Raw genomic sequence first — 19,696 nt, 5'->3', positions numbered from 1 at the left:
AGCGCCATCATCCTCTGATGGTCTCACCTTGGAAACTTGTGGCTTATTAGATCACAGGGAGAGAGAGAGAGAGAGAGAGAGAGAGAGAGAGAGAGAGAGAGAGAGAGAATGCCCTCCATGTTGGGAATTTGAGAGACACCCTTATTCCTTTATGGATCTGTGAAAGGGTCCCAGTCTCACCAGAAGTCATTTGTGAATGTTATGTGGGGAGAGTTGCTTTCTGCAGAATGTTAACCCTGCGTACTTTGTGGCGCTTCCTAACTTTGTTCTCAACAGGGGACTTTCTCTAGTCTCTGAAACCCAAGTCCTAGCACGAAGCTCTGTTTGATGCTGGCATATGCTTCATCCCCCATGTACATAGAAACCGTGGTATTTCGTCTGTGAAAGCCATTCATGGAAACGTCCCTGCTCCGGCTAGATCACACACCCTATCCTGACTTTCTCTTCTGCCCTTAACTGTAATTAGTTTCCAATCACCTGGATTGGCAGCCTCTGACAAGGAAGCAGTTGTTTGTTTAAAGGAAGAATTCTAAAGATGGCAAATTTTCATCTCCATCTCCTCTGTTCTAGGAGAACAAAGACAAAAAAAAAAAGTCTAAATATAAACCATCAAGAGAACATATGAATTAACTGAATTCTTCAGAATTTATCACCATGAAAAATAAATGCATTTAAATAATGCTTTGTGCAGCTCTCTGTGTCTGCTCTGGACAGAATGAACTGCCTGCGAATGGAGCTAGAGTCAGATTTTCTGGGGAATTTTCTGACTTTTAGAAACTGCAATTATGGTAAATTTGGTTAAAATATCAAATCCAGTTGCACCAAAAATGTCTTTATGAAAGCCATCCCTTTGTAAAATAAACATATGCAAATCAGAATTCCTGAGCATTAAAGCATGTTGCTCAGGCTAGCTAAGAGTCTCCACCACTGTTTTTATGAGGCCAACAGAGATTATTCCATTGTCTTTGGGCCTAAACCTGCCAGAAGACATAAAAGTCATTAGGAATGTTCTGGAGGAAAGTGCCTGGGGCTGTGGAAACAGACTCTAATCTTTGCCATGGTTTTCTACATGTGCAACATGTCTACACCGCTCTACTAGAAAGTGAATATTTTAAAGGTGCTACTTCACAGTACTGTCTGGATCCAAAGCAATGGAAACCAATGTGAATAGCATAGCACAGCAATCTTTACATGGTGCTCCACAAAGATCACCCGTCTGTGGATGTCACAATGAAACCTCATTCATTTGGGCACTGCTACTTGAAAATGTACTTCAATAGCTGCTCTGTTTCCTAGGCCTCTCTCCCGGCAAACATAACCTGCTAATTGATAATGCACATAAATGCTATTGGCAAATTGAAAATGCTGTACAAAGAACAGTTATTGATGTTCATGTTACCAGCCCCTTAACAGGCAAGGGTGGGAATTGTCTCCTTTATCATTAAAAGCTTAATGCAATGTTAAGAAGTTACAAAGGAAACGTTTCGTGGATTTAAAGGAACCCCACTTGGAAAATCCTTGGCACTTCTGTGCACACTAACGGTGGCTCTTGCACCTTGACTGACACTCATCTCTCTGAAAGCTCAGAGAGAGTCTTGACTTTCTTACCATTTAAGAGGTTTAATATTTTAATGTGAAGCAAAAGTTATTGGTGGGAGTTGAATAATTCTACACTTCTTCCTATTGTTCAGAAATGCCTTTCCTCATGGGTAAATAGGACTGCTTTGGGTTTTTGATATAACAAATTTCCCACAGGACAAATCTGAAATGATATGATATGGAGTTCCATGCTTGGTAAACTCCACCTAGAAATAATGCAGCCGACAAAGTGCTTGCAAGTTCGGTCGCTTCATAACAAAGAACAAAGGAATAAGTGATTCTTTCCCCTTCCGTTTCGATCTGCCAGCTTCTCCCAACCAATTAATAGCAATCAATCCTGTAATTAGCCAACATCTGCTGGGCACCTGCTTCTACTAGATGCTGTGTTAGATATTTCCAGGGATAGGGGGAAACCCCAGGTGGGATGCACAATTTAACTGGAGGACAAAATGTACCTAGTAGAGGGGACTGGAAGGGATAGAGAGTGATTGGCTCTCCTCCTGGGCACCATGAACATGATCTAGAATTGAATCCTAGTGTTTGTCCAACATTTTATCCTAAAGGTTGAGAATTATAGCTTCCAAATTACTAGAATGCTGAATTTTACATTGTATCAATTTTGTAACTGAGGTACCCAAGGAGCTGAAGGAGTCTGCAACCTTATAGGAGGAACAGCAATGTGAACTAACCAGTACCCCCCACCCAGAGCTGTGTCTCTAGTTGCATATGTAGCAGAGGGTGGCCGAGTTGGCTATCAATGGGAGGCGAGGCCCTTGGTCTTGCAAAGATTATATGCCCCAGTATAGGGGAATGCCAGGGCCAGGAAGCAGGAGTGGGTGGGTTGGGGAGCAGGGTGGGGGTAGGTTTTAGGGGGGGTTAGGGATAGCATTTGAGATGTAAATGAAGAAAATATCTAGTAAAAATATAATAAATAAATAAAAGTTCTTTTCATTCTCAAAAAAATAGAAATTAAGTCCAAAGTATATACTTGAAAATAATTACTAGGGAATTGGAAATGTTCAGGGTGGGTGGTTCACCACAAAAGACCTTAAAGCTGTTACCCAAGGGAACTCGGATTTTTCTAGAAGGCTTCAAACTGAAATAGCCACAGGGGATGAGCAGGTGGCATAAATAATTTAAAGAGTGAAGCAGCCAGGTGTGAAATTTACACATGATCTGTTTGTTCATTGGATACACAGGGGGAAAGTTCTTACATAAACAGTGGATGCTTTTGCCTTTCTCTGTGTAGCTTCCACCTTCCCACCAATGGTAGAGATATGGATGCCAAGGAATCCACTAAGAGCACAAGGACAGTGGACAATTGCAACATCAATCTCATGTCAGGGACAACAGGAAGGGCAGGGACAGTGGTCAGCATCCAGAGAGAGGCTCCATCAAGGATGTCAGAAACAGGCTCATTGGGTTGAAAACTTCAAGTTTTAATGATATTTCCCAAACGTGAGTATTGTTGAGGAGCAACACTGACAACATGTTCAGCAATTCAAGAACAGGATGTGGGTGTCAGCAGCAACATAAAGCAGGCACACACTCACACACTTACACACTCACTCACACACTCACACACTTACACACTCACTCACACACTCACACACTCACACACTCACATACTCACACACTCACTCACACACTCACTCACACACTCACACAGTTACACACTCACTCACACACTCACACACTCACTCACACACTTACACACTCACTCACACACTTACACGCTCACGCACACACTTACACACTCACTCACACACTTACACACTCACTCACACACTCACACACTCACTCACACACTCACTCACACACTCACTCACACACTCACACACTTACACACTCACTCACACACTTACACACTCACACACTTACACACTCACGCACACACTCACACACTTTTACACTCACTCACACACTCACACACTTACACACTCACTCACACACTTACACGCTCACGCACACACTCACACACTTACACACTCACTCACACACTCACACTTGATGGACAAAGCAAGCTCCAACAAGGTCCAACAAACAATTTCTAACAACTTCACACACACACACACACACACACACACACATATATATATATATATATATACATATGTATATATATAGATATATACATATGTATATATATATAGATATATACATATGTATATATATATAGATATATATACTTACAGATTGGGTGGGTGGAGCAAAGCTCCAACCACTTCACAAACATTCACAGACACATGTTTTTGGTGGGTGGAGCAAAATCCAATGAGCTGGTTTCAACCACTTCACATACATTGATATGTACACACTTACATATTTGTGTAGGTTGAGCAAATACCAATGAGTAGGCTCCAACAACTTTATTTTGCCTCCCACAATGTATATATCCCAGAGGAATCTTTCAAGCAGTATAGAAATTACAATGTGATTACATTCCATTTTTCCTTTAGTGAATGATTATGAAAAAAACACTTCACAGCACAAGTAAAGAAAACAAATTTCTTGGGATCCAGGAGTTGCCTCACAAGCCACGTGAACTCCAGTCTCAGACAGGGATACGTATTGAGCATTCACCCCAGGATTGATCGATCAGGGCTATAGACCACACTCCGGAGCTGACTGTGACACTGAGTCCAGATTCTACAGGACTTTTAAGCCTGAAATCTACAAACACCTGTGCCAAGTTACTCAACCAACCAGGATTTAAGGATAGAGGATTTTCTTAGGAGCATGTCTTTGTTGTACACTTATCCTGTGCCAATTGGTTGGGGTATTCGGCTGTGGCAGGACACTTACCTAACCTAACATTCATGTTCTAACTTGCCAATCAAAATGTCAGCTACCCATGTACATGTCTCTTTCTGTCAAGCGGAAGTTCCCATGGAGGCCTTGGAGACTCAAACTTACTCTATCCCTACTCAAACTGGAAGTCTTATCCCAAATAGTTTCTTATATTGGCTCAGGTGTCTCTCTTATGTTGGGGTCCAACCCAGAGGCAGCTTATAAAATCAAAAACCATAAAAGCATAGACATAGGTGCAGGAAGTGTTACCTGGTGGTTGCTTCAGGTCCAAGCTTCTTGTGGCTAACTCTACAAAGCTGTTCTAATTGACTTCTGTTGTGAATGGCTTTCAAGAACACCAAAGCACAAAACGTCTTAGTAACAGCTATGAGAAGGTTTCCTCATGACATTAGTAATGGCACATAATGGCAGGCTTACAGAGGTAACATTTTACCTAGGCCTTAACAAAATTATTCCCAAGAACCCACAGACACTCATAACTAAGCAACTTGTTACAAATTAACAAGGCATGAGCAAGCAAGGTAACTTTCTCAGCAGGTTTCTCCTACTGGCAGGCAGCAATTTCAAGTTACAAAGAAATGATCGATTATTTTCTTATTTATCTTAAAAAGCAGTATTATAAAAAATTTAAAAAGCACAAATCTAAGCTTTTAAATAAATAAAAAAAAAAACAACAATCAGTCATTTCTACTTTAAATCCTCATATTTCACATCTACTCACCAGCATTTTTTTTTATTAAATCATAACAGGAAGCTGAGGGCAAGGATGGATACAAGAAATGATTATCGCCTAGATCACCAGTCGAGCCTCAGTAAGAGTCACATCAGCCAATGCTAGTTAGACTGCCATTGTTCTTGTTCCTTGACCTCAAAAAGTCCCTAGCTCGATTAATAAGAGTGTGCTTTTCTGAACTTCAAATTGTTCCCTAAGGTTTTCTGTGTCCACTAACAAAACTATCATAACCTAGCTTCAGTAACAATTTGTTTTTCCAAATGTTCTTTCTAAGGGCGATGGTCATCCCTGAAACTCTAAAGTCCCAAGTTCCTTCCCAGAGTCATAATTGAATCATTAATCTGCTTCAGCAGCAATGTGATTGTGAGTGCCACAGACACTGCCCAGTGAGGGGCTGGAAGCCCCCTTAGAGGTTTCATACAAGGCTTAGATTAAGAGGGATGTGAAGGCAACAAGTAGAGCAAACCTCCACAGCAGCACAAAGTCCTCAGGACATGGAGTCCTCGGGGCTCTGCCTCTCTGAGGCACACCCATCTTGCTTGTGCTAACTGGTGGACCACATTCCATGAGTTCTAAAGCTGTTTTGTTGCTCTTCCTGCATAGCCTTTGACAATACAGGGGAAAATCCTGATTAAAAGTTCAACAGTCTTGGGAATAGATGGAACACTCAGCAAATGCTATTTTGACTGGGGAGAGAGGATACAGGGTGGGGTTCTTTAGGGAGACTCATGGGAAGAGCTGCCTTGGGGTCATTTAGCAGATGTGGAGGGGGCAAGCGTGATAGGCCTAGAGTAGGTGGAGTTAGACCTGAGAGCTAGGGGAAGTCTAAGAGTTGAGGAATGAATGCCTAACTACATGACTTGAATTTTACTCAATGGAGAGTGGAGAATTCCGGTAGCCCCGTGCAACCTCCAGCAAACTCAGGCACCCTCTTCCTTATCAGAAGACTAAACTAGAGTCTGTAAGTCTAAGGGCAGGGAGAAGACCTTCTGTGTGGGGACTAGCATCCATCAACACTTTAAGATGACCCTTGCATAGGTTCTAAATCATGCCATCTGCTTAAGCCTGGCTGACAAGAGAAACCGGGAGCCTGAAAGACCTGTCCACTCTGTGGTCTATTTATATCAACTTTAGCCTTGGGCCGGGCTCCTGTTCCAAATTCTGGCTGCTTTCCTTGGCCATTCTTCAGGGAAGTGGGTCAAATTCTCATCTCCTCCCACTCCTAAAGTCTGTCTCATGGCTGGCTCCCCAATATGGGACTAGCTAAAATGACAGTTGGTCCTGCTGCTCTGAAGTCCTTACTTCTGGCCCAACTGTCACCTGCCTGGCATCGTGATTGCCTTTCTCCCACAGCTCTGGTTCATCCTATTCCATGGGAAAATTGAGGAGGAAGCTGTGTAGTCGCAACCCAAATGAAGAAAGAACCCATTTGTAATGGAAAAGGTGGCAAGAATGTAAGCTATTGACAGCTAGGGATGAAATGATGCACTAAAGTACAGTTTGGGGTGTTATGGGGGATGGGGGCACAGTGATGGTTTTTCTTTCAAATTTAAAAGGTTAGAGAGCCCAACCAGTGTTCAAGACTTCTGTCCTGTCATGGCTTACACAGGATTATCACAGTAGGGCGCTGTGACATTTCAGTTCTCCTCATGACAGAGTGGCAGCCTAGAGCCTGCCACCTTCAGTGATCAGCATGCTTTGGGCCTCATGGCCCTGCTTGCTTCCCTGTGTGTAGGAGTCTGGAAAGGTCCCAGGCTTCTCTGTGCTTTGTTCCAGGGACATTTAAGGAACAGGGTAAAGAACCACGCCAGCAAGCCAGACCTGTGTCACTCTCCACAAGGCCCAGGATGTGTGATGTCTCTGCTCACCAGCAGAGTCCTTCCAGATAGTCATTTGCTCTTTCAGCTGTCCAAAGGCAAATAGTTTAATTTAAACCATGTCTGGGCATCCCTATCATTGGTTTTAGAAAGGGAAGGAGTTGTTCTGTCTAAGTCAGGTCTGGAGAACCCCAAGGTAGGGGTGTGCTGGCTGAGGCAGGTACTCTTCTGAGTCCAGAGCAGGGATGCCTCTGCCAGAGAGCAGTTGGGAGGAAAAAAAAAGACTAAGAACTCACCCATGTTTCACTAAGCCTGTCCACCACTTGCCTGATAAAGCCACATGCATGCTAAAGTTACTAATTACAGACCGTGCAGCATAAGGGGCAGGTGTTCAGAGCAAGGAGCAGTAGCCTACTTCTCAGGGGACCTGAAACGGTAGCCTACTTCTCGGGGGACCTGTCAGAGTCCACAGTCAGCTTGCTACATCATCTTGGTCTGCTTCTTTGCTCCTGATGAACTAACAGCAGCATCCTTGGCAGTGTGCAGGAGACAATCTCCAGGGTTTTGTAGGACTGTTTGCCAGGCTTCTTTGACTGATGCCGGACTTCTGATGATGATGGTGTGTGTGGATGTAAAGGTAAGGTTTTCTGAGAACAAGCCTATTAGGTAGTAGCTAAGGTAAAAAGACCAAGACACTGGGGTGTAATAACCAGAAAGCCCAAGGAGTTACTATAAGAATAAAGACTCCAGTGTTTGCATTTGTCGTTGTAAGTTAGGCCGCAATTTTAAACATGCTTGGACACAGGGATGGGACAGGGATGGCTTCTCACAGAGAAATTTTACCTTGTGATTCAAATGGAGACAGAAGTCCATGATAGACCCCCATTTCCCCCAGATCTACACAACTCAATGACACCATACTAAAGGCTGTAGTGTTGACCTTGTGCTCCCACTCTTTGAACTCTGTGTTTTAGGATAAATAGATTTAGGCTGCTGGTCACTGAAAACCAGTTTTATTTTCGGAACGCTTTGTAGCTGTTCTTCTCTAGTTCATAGGGAGATGTGGCTTTTGTAATCCCACGGTGTATTTTTAAGCTGTTAAACAACTGGACTGTTAGGTTCACTGGCACTCTTAAAGCCCATGTAAGTCACCTTCGAATTATTTAAATTAATGAAATTGTGTGTGAATTAGTAACTACTCATTACCCTAGAACTGATCAATTAACTGCAACAAAACTGTAGCTGCCTTCTTCGGGGTACCTAGAAAGGCAGGGAAGGCTAATGGGTACTCTCTGTCTCTACCATTTCCCAGCCAATCATGGGAAGGCTTAAACAAATCACTCATCCATTTTCCACCTTCATTTTCTTATCTGAAAAGTAGACAAATTAATAGCCCTTGCTCAAGGACAAAGTGAGTTAAAATGTTCCCAGGGCTCTCAATATTCTCCTAGACTACACAAACGCCAGCGTGGGGTCACTGACGCTGCTCTCCTTGCCCTTCCCAGTTTGTTTGGCCCCTTCACCCACATTTTCCCACTTGAGAGCCATGATAATGCTATAGGACAGGCAGAGCAAACACCATAAATTATGAAAGTGAGTGCGGAAGCCATAATTTTCTCATGGTGACAGATCTAGTGTGTCAGACCAGCAAGGTAGCTCAGTACATAACGGAGCCTGCTGCTAAACCCCATGCCCTGAGTTCAATTCCCAGACCCACATGGTGGGAAAGAACAGACTCTTGCTTACCATCCTGTTCTCCACATATGTGTTTCATACATGCAAATTACATACATATCTGACCACATACAATATATAAAAAATAAACAAACAAACATACAGAAACAGTGAAGATTTTTTTAAAATCTAGCATGTTAACGGTGGGCTGCCAAGGTACTTGGGCCAATAAGCCCCCACACTCTCACCATATCACGGCCTCCTCACCATGCTGAGGAAAGAGTGTTCTTATAATGTGAAGGGCTCCTAGACACTCTCTCCTGAGTCCCAGGATCCCACGGTGTCTTAGGGTTTTACTACTGTGAACAGACACCATGACCAAGGCAACTCTTATAAGGACAACATTTGATTGAGGCTGGCTTACAAGTTCAGAGGATCAGTACATTAGCATCAAGGCGGGAAGCATGGCAGCATCCAGGCAGGCATGGTGCAGGAGGAGCAGAGAGTTCTACATCTTCATCTGAAGGCTGCTAGCAGAATACTGACTTCCAGGCAGCTAGGGTGAGGGTCTTTTAGCCCACGCCCACAGTGACACACCTACTCCAACAGGGCCACACCTTCTAATAGTGCCACTTCCTGGTCTGAGCATATACAAATCATCACATACAGAAAGGGATGGAAATTGAGAACATTTTGGATTCTGTGATCAGAGATCACGTTACTGTTCCCAACTTGCGCACCATCATCCTAGGGTGACCTCATAACCAGATAACGGAGTTACATTTAATAAAGGGGGGTGGGAGCCTGTATCTTTCAGCAATGGCTCAGTGCTTCATGTTCTGCCCTTTCCCAGACGCTCACATGTAAAAGAAGCACCCGCTGAAACGATGATAGAACCGAAACTTGTCCCAGATTTGCCCCAAATTTCAGAATTATTTTCCTCCAAAGTTTCATTCAGAGGTCTCACATCTCCGGTGTGGTTTTGGAATCTTCTGGAATGATGCCCAACCCTACTAATTCTGGGACAAAAACACTAGCACCTAGAAAATAGCAAGCAAAGAGCTCTGATGAGTAAGCAATGACATCGAGCAGAGGGTGCCTGTCCTGCCCTGCCCTGGGTCCATCAGGAACGTAAATGATCCAGCTGTAGGGAATGCACCAGCTTTAGAAAAATCAGCACTGTCCACACCACCTGGCCTTGCCTATAGGTAAATTTCTACTCTAAGAGAACGGCGTGATCACTGTGCAGACACAAAACAATAAAAAAAGAAATAGAAGCCAAAGGTAGACTGAAATACCTTGCACTGTTTCCTAGGACTTTAATCTGCTAATGATCTGTCTCCTGAGTCTGGCTGTTGCTCGGATCCTAACAGAGCTGCAGTCAAAATGTAACTTGGGTTTAATCATCCAATCAACAGTAGTGTCAAAAACTTAGAAATTTTAACTTATGAAAATCATTTATTTTTTTTCCTTTCAATTCCCTTCAAGAAAACAAGTATTTCTTAGTTATTAAAGGGATGTGGACATAGATGCGAAGCAGTGGACTGTGCTTTTCATTTTGGTCCCAGGAGCCAGGCATTCACTGGATTTAATCATTTTGAATCTTTGTGTCTCCTCTGAGATAGGGCCAGATGTAACCAGAAGGATTTATAGGGTGTAAAATTGAGAATGGATTAAAAAAGGCTCTCTGTGTTCTGCCCAGCACATCCTAAATCAACATTCCCCCCGGTGGACCAGACCAATCTCCGGCTGGCCAATTGGGGCAGTTGCCATAGCAACTGACAGGCAAGCACAGCCGGTAGAATGGGAATGCGAACAATGGAATGATAACATTGTGTGCAGAGCTGCATTCTGAGATGGCTTCCAGACAGCCGCATCCTGGAAGTGGGGTTTGCCCACCCTCCTTGTGCCATGGTTCCCACCTTCTTGTATTTTTGCTGCTCAATTAAAATTTATTGTTTTCTTTCCTATTCAAAAACTTTACTGCCATAAATAGTACTGGTGAGAAGGAAATCTGCCCCCACCAGAAAGCTGAAACAGCGTTACAAAGACTGCAGGGTTATTGCATTAACACTCAGTTCAAATACCCAGAGATTGAAGGAGGTCTACGGTAACTCCTGTGATTCTTTAGCGCCACCTAGTGTCCTGCTAGATACTACTTGGTCCCATGACTGGACAGGGAAAAAAGAACAGGATTGAATAGGAAATTCGTAGTCCCTCTTCTGATAGAATATGCACAGGACCTTTTCTAAATCTTTTGTTCAAAAACGTTAATAACTTTGACATAATACAGCAATGAGAGAAGAATGGAAGTCATGTCAGTTTTAGAGAAGACTTTAAAAGACTACACGGCGACCAGACAAAAAATCCTCAGGTTTTTTGTCTAAGGCGTCTCACTTTTCTCCAAAAAGTCAGCCTTGAAGCTGAACACAACAATTCACACCAAGGTGGCCAGGAGTCAGAACAAGGGATAACCCTGAATAATATAGCACCCGAGGATACAGGATAAGTTCCAGTAACGGACTTACACCAACTAAACCCCGCCCCAACCCCTCACTGCCTAGCAATAATGTCATCGAGGGGGTGAGTCACTGATTAAGTCAGAGTCCACAGCATCTAGTTGGGCCTGGAAAAGCAGTCGCAGACACGCCCCATGCTTTGCTCTTAATCCAGCCAAGTCAACAAAGATGTATGAGCACACCAGAGGCGGGAGCAAGGAGTCAGGATGAGAGGACTGGCTGGTGAGGGTTCCTAATGATACTACTACTGTTAACTCTTGATTTCCTCTCAGAAAATCTCTCTGCCGTTGCAGACATCATGAATGAATCAGTAGAGACAAATAAAATGAGTATCATCAACCCCTCTTTATAACTCTCTGCTCTGGTCAGTGGGTAGCGCTTCTTGTCCAGCAGTCATCTCCGGTCTAAGAAATCGCACCCATCTCCCACCGCTGCCTTTGCCCCATCGACATTCAAAACCGCAACTGAGTCCATTGGACTTCAGAAACGTGAAATGATGGGCCTGTTTCTGTGTGTTTCCTGCAGGGTTTGAGTTTTTTGAAACCAGCGCCAAGGATAACATCAACGTGAAGCAAACCTTCGAGCGCCTCGTAGATATCATTTGTGACAAAATGTCAGAGAGCTTGGAGACCGACCCAGCCATCACAGCGGCAAAGCAGAGCACGAGGCTCAAGGAGACCCCTCCTCCACCACAGCCCAACTGTGGCTGCTAATGTCCCCCACACAGGAGCTCCAAGGGGCTCCAGAGCAGCCAAGAAGCAGCATTGATAAATGGTCTATTAGCCTTCGATTATACTGCCTAATAATTATTTGAAGGAAGTCTTTGATGGCAGTGGCCCATATATGCATTCAAACCGTGAGCAATTTCCTGTGTTAATATGTGGCAAACTTGCTCTTATATTTGTAAGGATCATTCATCTATAAACACCTGCTACTTGCATGTAACTTATCATTTATTTGTCTTTCATAATCTTTTTGGGGGGTGCAACCTTTTTCTCAATTAAGCTATTGCAGAAACTACAGACTATAATTTTACTGCAAATAACTTTCATGCCACGGATTCATATCATGCTTTTCATTTGTATGGATGATAACCTAGAGTCCCTTTGTGTGTGCGCATGTGTGTGTGTGTGTGTGTGTGTGTGTGTGTGTGCGCGCGGGCGCGTGCGTGCTGTGACCAAGGAGTGATGTCAGGAAACTTAGTTTTGCCTTTGTCTAAAAAGAAAGTGGGACTTTTGCTCTTGATTGGAGACCCCATCACAGGTCTGGGCAGTGTACCAGTAGGAAATGTATATATATATATATATATTGCACTTTTGTTAATAATATCAGAAGGGTGTGTTGACTTTGAAAAACATTGAGGGATTGGGTACAGGGTCATTCAGGAGGCTGAGGCAGGAAGATAATGAGTTAAAGTAGCTACAAACCATACAACTCGATCATGGGATAAAGAAAAAGTAAAGAAAATGAAATCCAGGCCCTTGCAAGTTTTCTTGAACCACATCAACACTAAGGGAGCTTTGCAGGCCTGACTGCCGGGATTCTTGCCCATGATTCTGCTCATCTCTGCGTGCTTGAGAGCAATTACTACTACAGAAGGGATGTGACTAGCTGTGGCATTCCATGACCTGAGTGACCTCCATCCCTTAACGACTTGTCTCACACCACAAAACACCACCATGGCTCTCTGGAACCCCCACCAATTCTGAACTCGAAATTGGCTTGAAACTTTGTTAGTGCCCCTCTTCCTATAAAAGGTAGGCCAACATTTCAACCACTGTTCTCTGCTCCACTTTAACTAAGCCTTCCCCCCTCTTTAGGAGGCAATTAGGTAACCTTTCCATGAGTCCTGACTGAGGGGGAAAAACCATTTTTTATAACCATATTTTTCAGAGGATTTATAATTCTAAAAGTTACATAAGTCTCTAGACATGCTTAAGATAAACAGATCATAGAGGTGAGCGGTCCAGAAAATTGATGAGCCATGGCGGTTGAAGAGAGGGGTGAGACCCTTGAATATCCTGTCCTCTCTTCTAGGTTTTCTGAAGACCATATAGAAATAATATGCAAAAATCCCGGTTGTGGTGGTGCCTACTCTTGATCCCAGCATTCTGGAGGCAGAGGTAGGCAGATCTCTGAGTTTCAGGCTAGAATGTTCTACAGAGTGAGTTCTAGGATAGCAAAGGCTACACAGGGAAACCTGCTTAAAAAAAAAGGAGGAGGAGGAGGAAGAGGAGGAGGAGGAGAAGGAGAAGGAGAAGGAGAAGGAGAAGGAGAAGGAGAAGGAGAAGGAGAAGGAGAAGGAGAAGGAGAAGGAGAAGGAGAAGGAGAAGGAGAAGAAGAAGAAGAAGAAGAAGAAGAAGAAGAAGAAGAAGAAGAAGAAGAAGAAGAAGAAGAAGAAGAAGAAGAAGAAGAAATAATAGAAAAACAACTCTTAACCTCTGTGCCAAATGCCAAGAGAAATCTCTCTGCCTTCCAGAAGTCTTTGCGGCAAGGATCTTAGGAAGGCACCAGTTTGAAGGACAGAACAGTTTCGTGAGGCAGACATTTTCCCTTTTTGGTAGTTGTGTAAAAGATCCACCCTTCCCTTGGGCGAGGCTGCTGACAGGCTAGTGTGTGCATGTTTTCTTCTCATGTGCTTAGTTGCAAACTTATAAATTAGTGGTAAGTTTCCACTTTGACACCTAGAGGAGCAAGTGTTGGCTCATCAAAGATAAGAAGACACTGGTGATTTTTAAATTTTTAATGACACCTAAATTCAAGAATCATAGAAATTAACATAAAGGGAAAGAGAGAAGTGAGGGGCATAAAGTAGAATTTCTTTGCAATAATATTCATATGATGTCATCCTATTTCTATGACCTGGGCCATAATACAACCATATTGAATACTATGGCTGTCAAGCTCATTTTTACAATCTACTACAAAACAATGAAGTCAGGAAACCTGGGCCTCTTTCCTTGCATGCTTACAATAAGTGTAAAAGGCCTCACTCAGATATTTTGAATGGCTTCTTCAAAAGGATGTGGGCATGCGTGTGTTATCAAACAAGAGCAGGTAGGAGAGAAAGGGAAACAACCACGTTTACTCATTTGAAAATTCCTTGGAAGAACTGGTTGAAAAGGATTTACTGAAGCCAGATGCCCACATACATGCTCTGTTGAAAATTCCAAAGTTAAGACCACGATGTGCTAGTCAGTGGAGAGAGGGGCAGCAGTAGCCCTAATGTCATTGTCCCAGAACATTCCATACCTCCTATTTTCCAGATTCCCATAGAAACACAGTTGTACCAAATGAAAGGTATGGAATTCTATATTTCATTCCAAACAATTCAGTGAGCATTTCCAGAGAGACTTGTTGCTCCCGGAAGAGAAAAGAGTTGCTGTCCCTAATGTCATCAAGAAACCTTGGTTGTAAAATCAACTTTGGCAAGTGGGAACCAGATAATAGAACATCTATAAGCCTTGACCTATATAATTTAAATTCTGATGTTTTCAACCTTTGGCCACTACATTACATATGTACAAATACATACTACCCCTCCTTCCATCAACATAAGTATGAATAGGTCCTTCTAACCAACAACCTGGCTAAATTTGTATATAAAAAGATGTTCAAAAACTACACATTTGTCTTCCCAGGTCTTAGACATCATTTCTTGTCTCTGATGCAATTAGGTTAGTATTTTAAGTGTGTCATTGCCCTCCCCTGTGGTCATCTGGGTACCCCTGCCCATCCATTGTTTTTAGAACAACCCTAACTGCTTCGGAAAACACTCCCAAGAACTCTAGTGTTGGTTTGTCTCTTTCCATCCTTAATGCAAGTGGAAGGTGTTTCGTCTACATAGCCATTTCACAGTGTGAGTGGATATGGGAGATTCACAAGGTGTCTTCGGTCCCAAGACAGCGAGTTAATCATAAGCATCACACCTATGGGCTCACAGGAAGAACTGCTTTAGAACGGTGGCTCAGCTCCCCGTGTTAACCCCTCCAAACAGCATCTACTGCCATCAGGAGCTTCTAATGACTACAAGGAGCAAGAGATGTGTGAAGTTCCTCCCTGGGGCCACGTAGAGTATGGTCTTGCTTGCTGCTAGGTAAATAAGGGCTGAAGATTGTACTGGCAAATGATGTACAATGAATGATGTTTCAATCATGGTCATAAATGGGAAATACAAATTCTACAAAATTGCAAATGGAAGGCACCAATGTGCTCAATAAAACTGGGTTTACTATACTTACTTCACTCCTACACAAATTCATTTATTCAGCACATTGATTTTTTTTTCCAGGAGCCAATTTAAGCTTCTAATTTTAGTTACATCTGTGACAACAATAATTTTAAAGTAGAATGCATTCCACTATTAACTGAACTTTCACTAAGTGACATTAACTTCAGAGTATTGAAGTTCTTAGTGGTTCATTAACATGCTTTGTCTACTGTGTATCTTAGTACAGGGCTAAGTATGCCCTTTAGTGTTTTGTTTTGTTTTGTTGCTGTTGTTGTTATTGTATGGCACTTGCGGGACTGTATTAAAAATTGTATCCAAACTCTATCGAGCTTCACCAAGCCAAGATAGAAGCTACATGTGATAAAACAGGGACATGAATGATCTTAAAGATGTGACCAAAACTATTCTAGCCTGCAAAGTTAATGTTTGCTGCTAATCTTCACCGTAATTTGGGAATGTTCAAATCAGCTATCCTGTGTTATCTATGCTGTGCTTGCCAGCTAACCCATCTGTCTGGGGAACTGACTTTATCTAGATTTTAGTCTTCATGCCGATCCTGGCCACCTTTTGTGTGCACTCTCTGTGTGCTATGTGAGGCGATCCGGAAGTCCTTTCTGCTTGCTCTGAATGTGTGTCCACAGTTCTGCCAGTTAGTGGATGCTCCCTGCACTTTCGTTGTCTGCCAGTGGAATGGAGATGTCCCCTTTGGTATGCTAAACCGCTGAATATTCAAATAAGCTTTGGAGTCCTTTATATTTTATGTAATTTTTTCCCCTAGAAATCAGAGCAGGCATAAGCCTGTTTTATACCCTGGGGTTTAATAAGGACATTACAGTTTACTGACATATTTACAGTTGAGACACACTCATACCCTTGTGCCCACCCCAACACACACTTGCAAAAACACCTTTTTCAGTAAAGAGAAAATCCCCACTGTTGGTACTTTCTCTGTGCAGAGAAAGGGGGGCATTTTGCTGTGCACCATTTGTGACCACGTCTTACTTAAAAGTTCAATGCAATGGACTCTCCATTTGGATTTGCTTAGTCCGTGGCCATGACTTCTAAAACAGAAAGGGTGGAGAGAAAGTGCATGCCACCAACACTGAAGGTAACAGAAAATGAGGCATCTCACAACTGCAGCTGGGGCGGGAGCATTACGTATTGTGTAGCTAAGGACATACCTATTAGACTTTATCATTGTGTAGTCCTTTTATACTGCCACATGTTTTTTAAAAAAAAATGATTAAGGATATTCTAAAAGCACTATCCCCACAGAACAGCATTGCCTCATTCTTCAGTTCCCCTCAGCAACTATAACTGAAGGGCTTTCCATTGGCTATTACTTGCTGAAATGAGGCTGGGGACTACCTGTCTATTTCATTCTCCCATGTTCATTTTTGCTTCCTTGTGGACAACTGAGAGTTGCTGTGGCTTGTGTGTGTGTGTGTGTGTGTGTGTGTGTGTGTGTGTGTGTGTAGTGGAAATGTCACTATGTTCCTGTCATTTGTGGCTCAGGTTTACTTAGGTTCATGACTGCTGGTCTCATACACACATGAACTGCATGTCTTACCTGACCTGTCAGGGATGTGAGCATGACCTGTGTCTTACTAGTGAATCCATACTCCTTGTCAAAGTGAAGTCTAGGGGTTGTCTGCTGTGTCAATATGATGATGTCCATGCAGTTTTCACCCTCCCTAGAAATCGTGATGAATGGGGACTGTCCTGTAATTCCTGTTAATATATTGTGAATGTCAGACGTGACGTGATGCCATTGGACCGTCCAAATGTACAACTCCTTAATGGTGTTCGTAGAACTGAAATGTCGTAAATGTTGCATGAAGTATGTTCTAAAAAATAGATTTGTTTTCTATTTTTCAACACCTCAGAATTGAGGGTTCATGGGCCAATAAGTGCAATATTTAATGACTTACTCAGTGTATATAAAGTAGTGTGCGAGTGACTTATGAGGAATGTATGAGATGCTTTGATAGCCGTGTGCTTAGTCAAATGATTTCTCCTAGCAGTATTTGTCTAGTAGTGCAATTTATTCAGTGAACATTTTACCGGCGTCATGGGAAAGTCCTCTGTGGCTACTTAAAAGTACTTTTTTGTTCCGTCTATAAATCAAGCATTTAGTATCTGAAAACACATGTCCATTTTGCCTTTTAGAATTGTGGGTTTTGTTTCTGAGAAAGAATGGCTGTGAGTTTGTTTTATAAAAGTATTCACTTCTATAGTTCAGAATTGTCCCTAATATTCTTACAAGAGTGTATTAAGCAGCTAATTTAGATACCTAAGAAAAAATGCATATCCAGAATTCACCTTTTCTCCTCAGAAAAGTTGATCACGTGTTCTGTCTTTGGAGACTCTCCACTCTTGTATTGTGTGTATATGTTATTGATACCTCACTTTGTTCTTTGTTTGCAAGCTCAGCAACGCCAGCCTTGGGAATCTCTTAGTGTTATGGGTGTCTTTTTAGTTTGTAGATAATGGTATACCCGCTTTCAACTCTCAATTGTCCACACTGCTGTTAGAAAAGAAAAACCAGTAAAAACCCTCAATCCATTTTGAAATGCTAATACACACACACACACACACACACACACACACACACACACACACATACACACTATGCTCTGATCTACATTTACTGTCCTGGAATGTAACAAGATTGTGCCCAGGGTAGCAGTTAGGCTATCAAAAGTTAAATATATTTCTGGATATGAAACTGAATCACCACTTTAATTTCCAATTTGCTGTGTCGGTTATTAAGGTAAAGCCTCATTTTCATATTGTCCTCATCCTTTTAGTAGAAGTGACTGAAATGAATGGAGAGCAGTTGTTCTAGGTGCCGTTCTACCCATACACGGTAGACATCTGTTCTCTCTATGGCACCGGACCAGAGGCTGACATATGAAGAGTGCCAATCATATTAAGTGACGTTGGGTTATGTGGGTAATATGTGGCCCAAATGTAACCATGCCAGGCTGGAGATTGTACACATCTCTTGAGATCCACTGAAGAAGCAGTGTAAAAAAATGGTGGCTCCAAGACAGAGATAGCAAAGACTTAGTGCCAAATTAGAAGGGAAATAAAAGCAGAAGCAGGTAGCTGACCACAGAATAATAGTTTAAGAGGATAGTTAAAGGCTTCACTTGTTGTCACGTGGTCGCTGATCGACGTGTGCTCCGCACTGCACCAACCCAACATGGAAGGACTATGGCGATGGGAGACGGTGTGATCTAAGTGATAGATGATGGCAGAGAGCGGAGCAAAAAGAATGAGACTGATAAGAGCTAGAAGAGTCAAGGTTGGCTCCTATGTAGGGATCAGGCATGACCCCAGGAAGAATCGAGTAGGGAGAAGACTGTGCCAAGCACACAAATGCAAAAGGCCCCAGGGTATTCTCTGTGAATGCAAGGAAGAGCAAAAGAATTAGCAGCTGTGGAGACTGAAACCCACAGTTGCCCAGCTTAGCTCTCTGCATTCCGATCTAGGCGGAGAAGGCAAGCTGCTAAGTCATTCATTGTGTTCCCCTGAGCTAAGCAGCCTCAGGTCGGCCACAAAACACGGACTGCTTTCAAGCAGTTAACGTAGACATTTGCCAGTGACCCAAACCACAAGGCGTTATTGCCTAATCCCACATCACCAGGCAGAGCTGTACTCAGATTTTTCTGTAGCTCCGGGTTTTGTTTAAGGGCATCGGACAATGCACAAAGAAAGACTCTACATTGTGCCAGGGTTCTTTGGGCTCCTTTCTGGGGATGGCACTGTGGAACTCTTCTTGAGATAATATTTAATGCTTTCTTATCGTGATTGTGATGTTTAGTTGAAAACTACTGCTGCATAGCAAGTCTTGTGACTCCTCCTGTGTCCACAGAAGCTCTTGTCTGAGTTTAAAGCTATAAAGTGTATTCACATTGTGAAATTATTATTATTATTATTAATTATTATTATTATTGAAATTCATTGTGTACAAATGGTATGTGCTCTGTTAGGTATTTAGTTTGTGTGTGAATTCTGTATGGAAAGTGGTTTTGTTCTCTGAGTTTATCTTGTTTTATTTTTTTGAAGATTACAATAAATATCTAAGAGACTATATTCCTGAAATTCTTAGTCTAGTGAATCTTATCTTTTGGTGTACAGTATATGATGCTTGGTTTAGGGTGTCTACCTTTACAGCTTATAACATTTAATACTCCTCATTAGTAATCCCACATATAACATTGAGTGGGAACTGAGGGCAGAGAGTGAATATGTATTTATTTAGGGCTATTTATATCCAATATATAAATATGGACCTAAGTTCAGG

The 19,696-nt window shown here is 42.5% G+C and overlaps 1 protein-coding gene across 4 annotated transcripts in view; it reads left to right on the top strand.

Annotated features, from left to right (window-relative positions):
- Positions 1-19,494, top strand: part of Rab3c (RAB3C, member RAS oncogene family) — a 226,810-nt gene extending 207,316 nt beyond the window's left edge. For 3 of the 4 annotated variants that reach the window (NM_001360099.1, XM_006517741.4, NM_023852.5), the window contains exon 5: positions 11,679-19,494. In NM_001360099.1, the coding sequence (NP_001347028.1) occupies positions 11,679-11,866 (188 nt within the window). In that variant the 3' untranslated portion in view covers positions 11,867-19,494. Of the gene's footprint in view, positions 1-276; positions 594-11,678 lie in introns of those variants that run through there. The other variant, XM_006517742.4, reaches the window with a different exon arrangement.
- The last annotated feature ends 202 nt before the right edge of the window (positions 19,495-19,696 follow it).

This window comes from Mus musculus, chromosome 13 (genome assembly GCF_000001635.26).
Source record: "Mus musculus strain C57BL/6J chromosome 13, GRCm38.p6 C57BL/6J".
NCBI lineage: Eukaryota > Metazoa > Chordata > Mammalia > Rodentia > Muridae > Mus > Mus musculus.
Note: the sequence above shows the minus strand (reverse complement) of the source record. Positions and strands in the feature narration are given on the sequence as shown.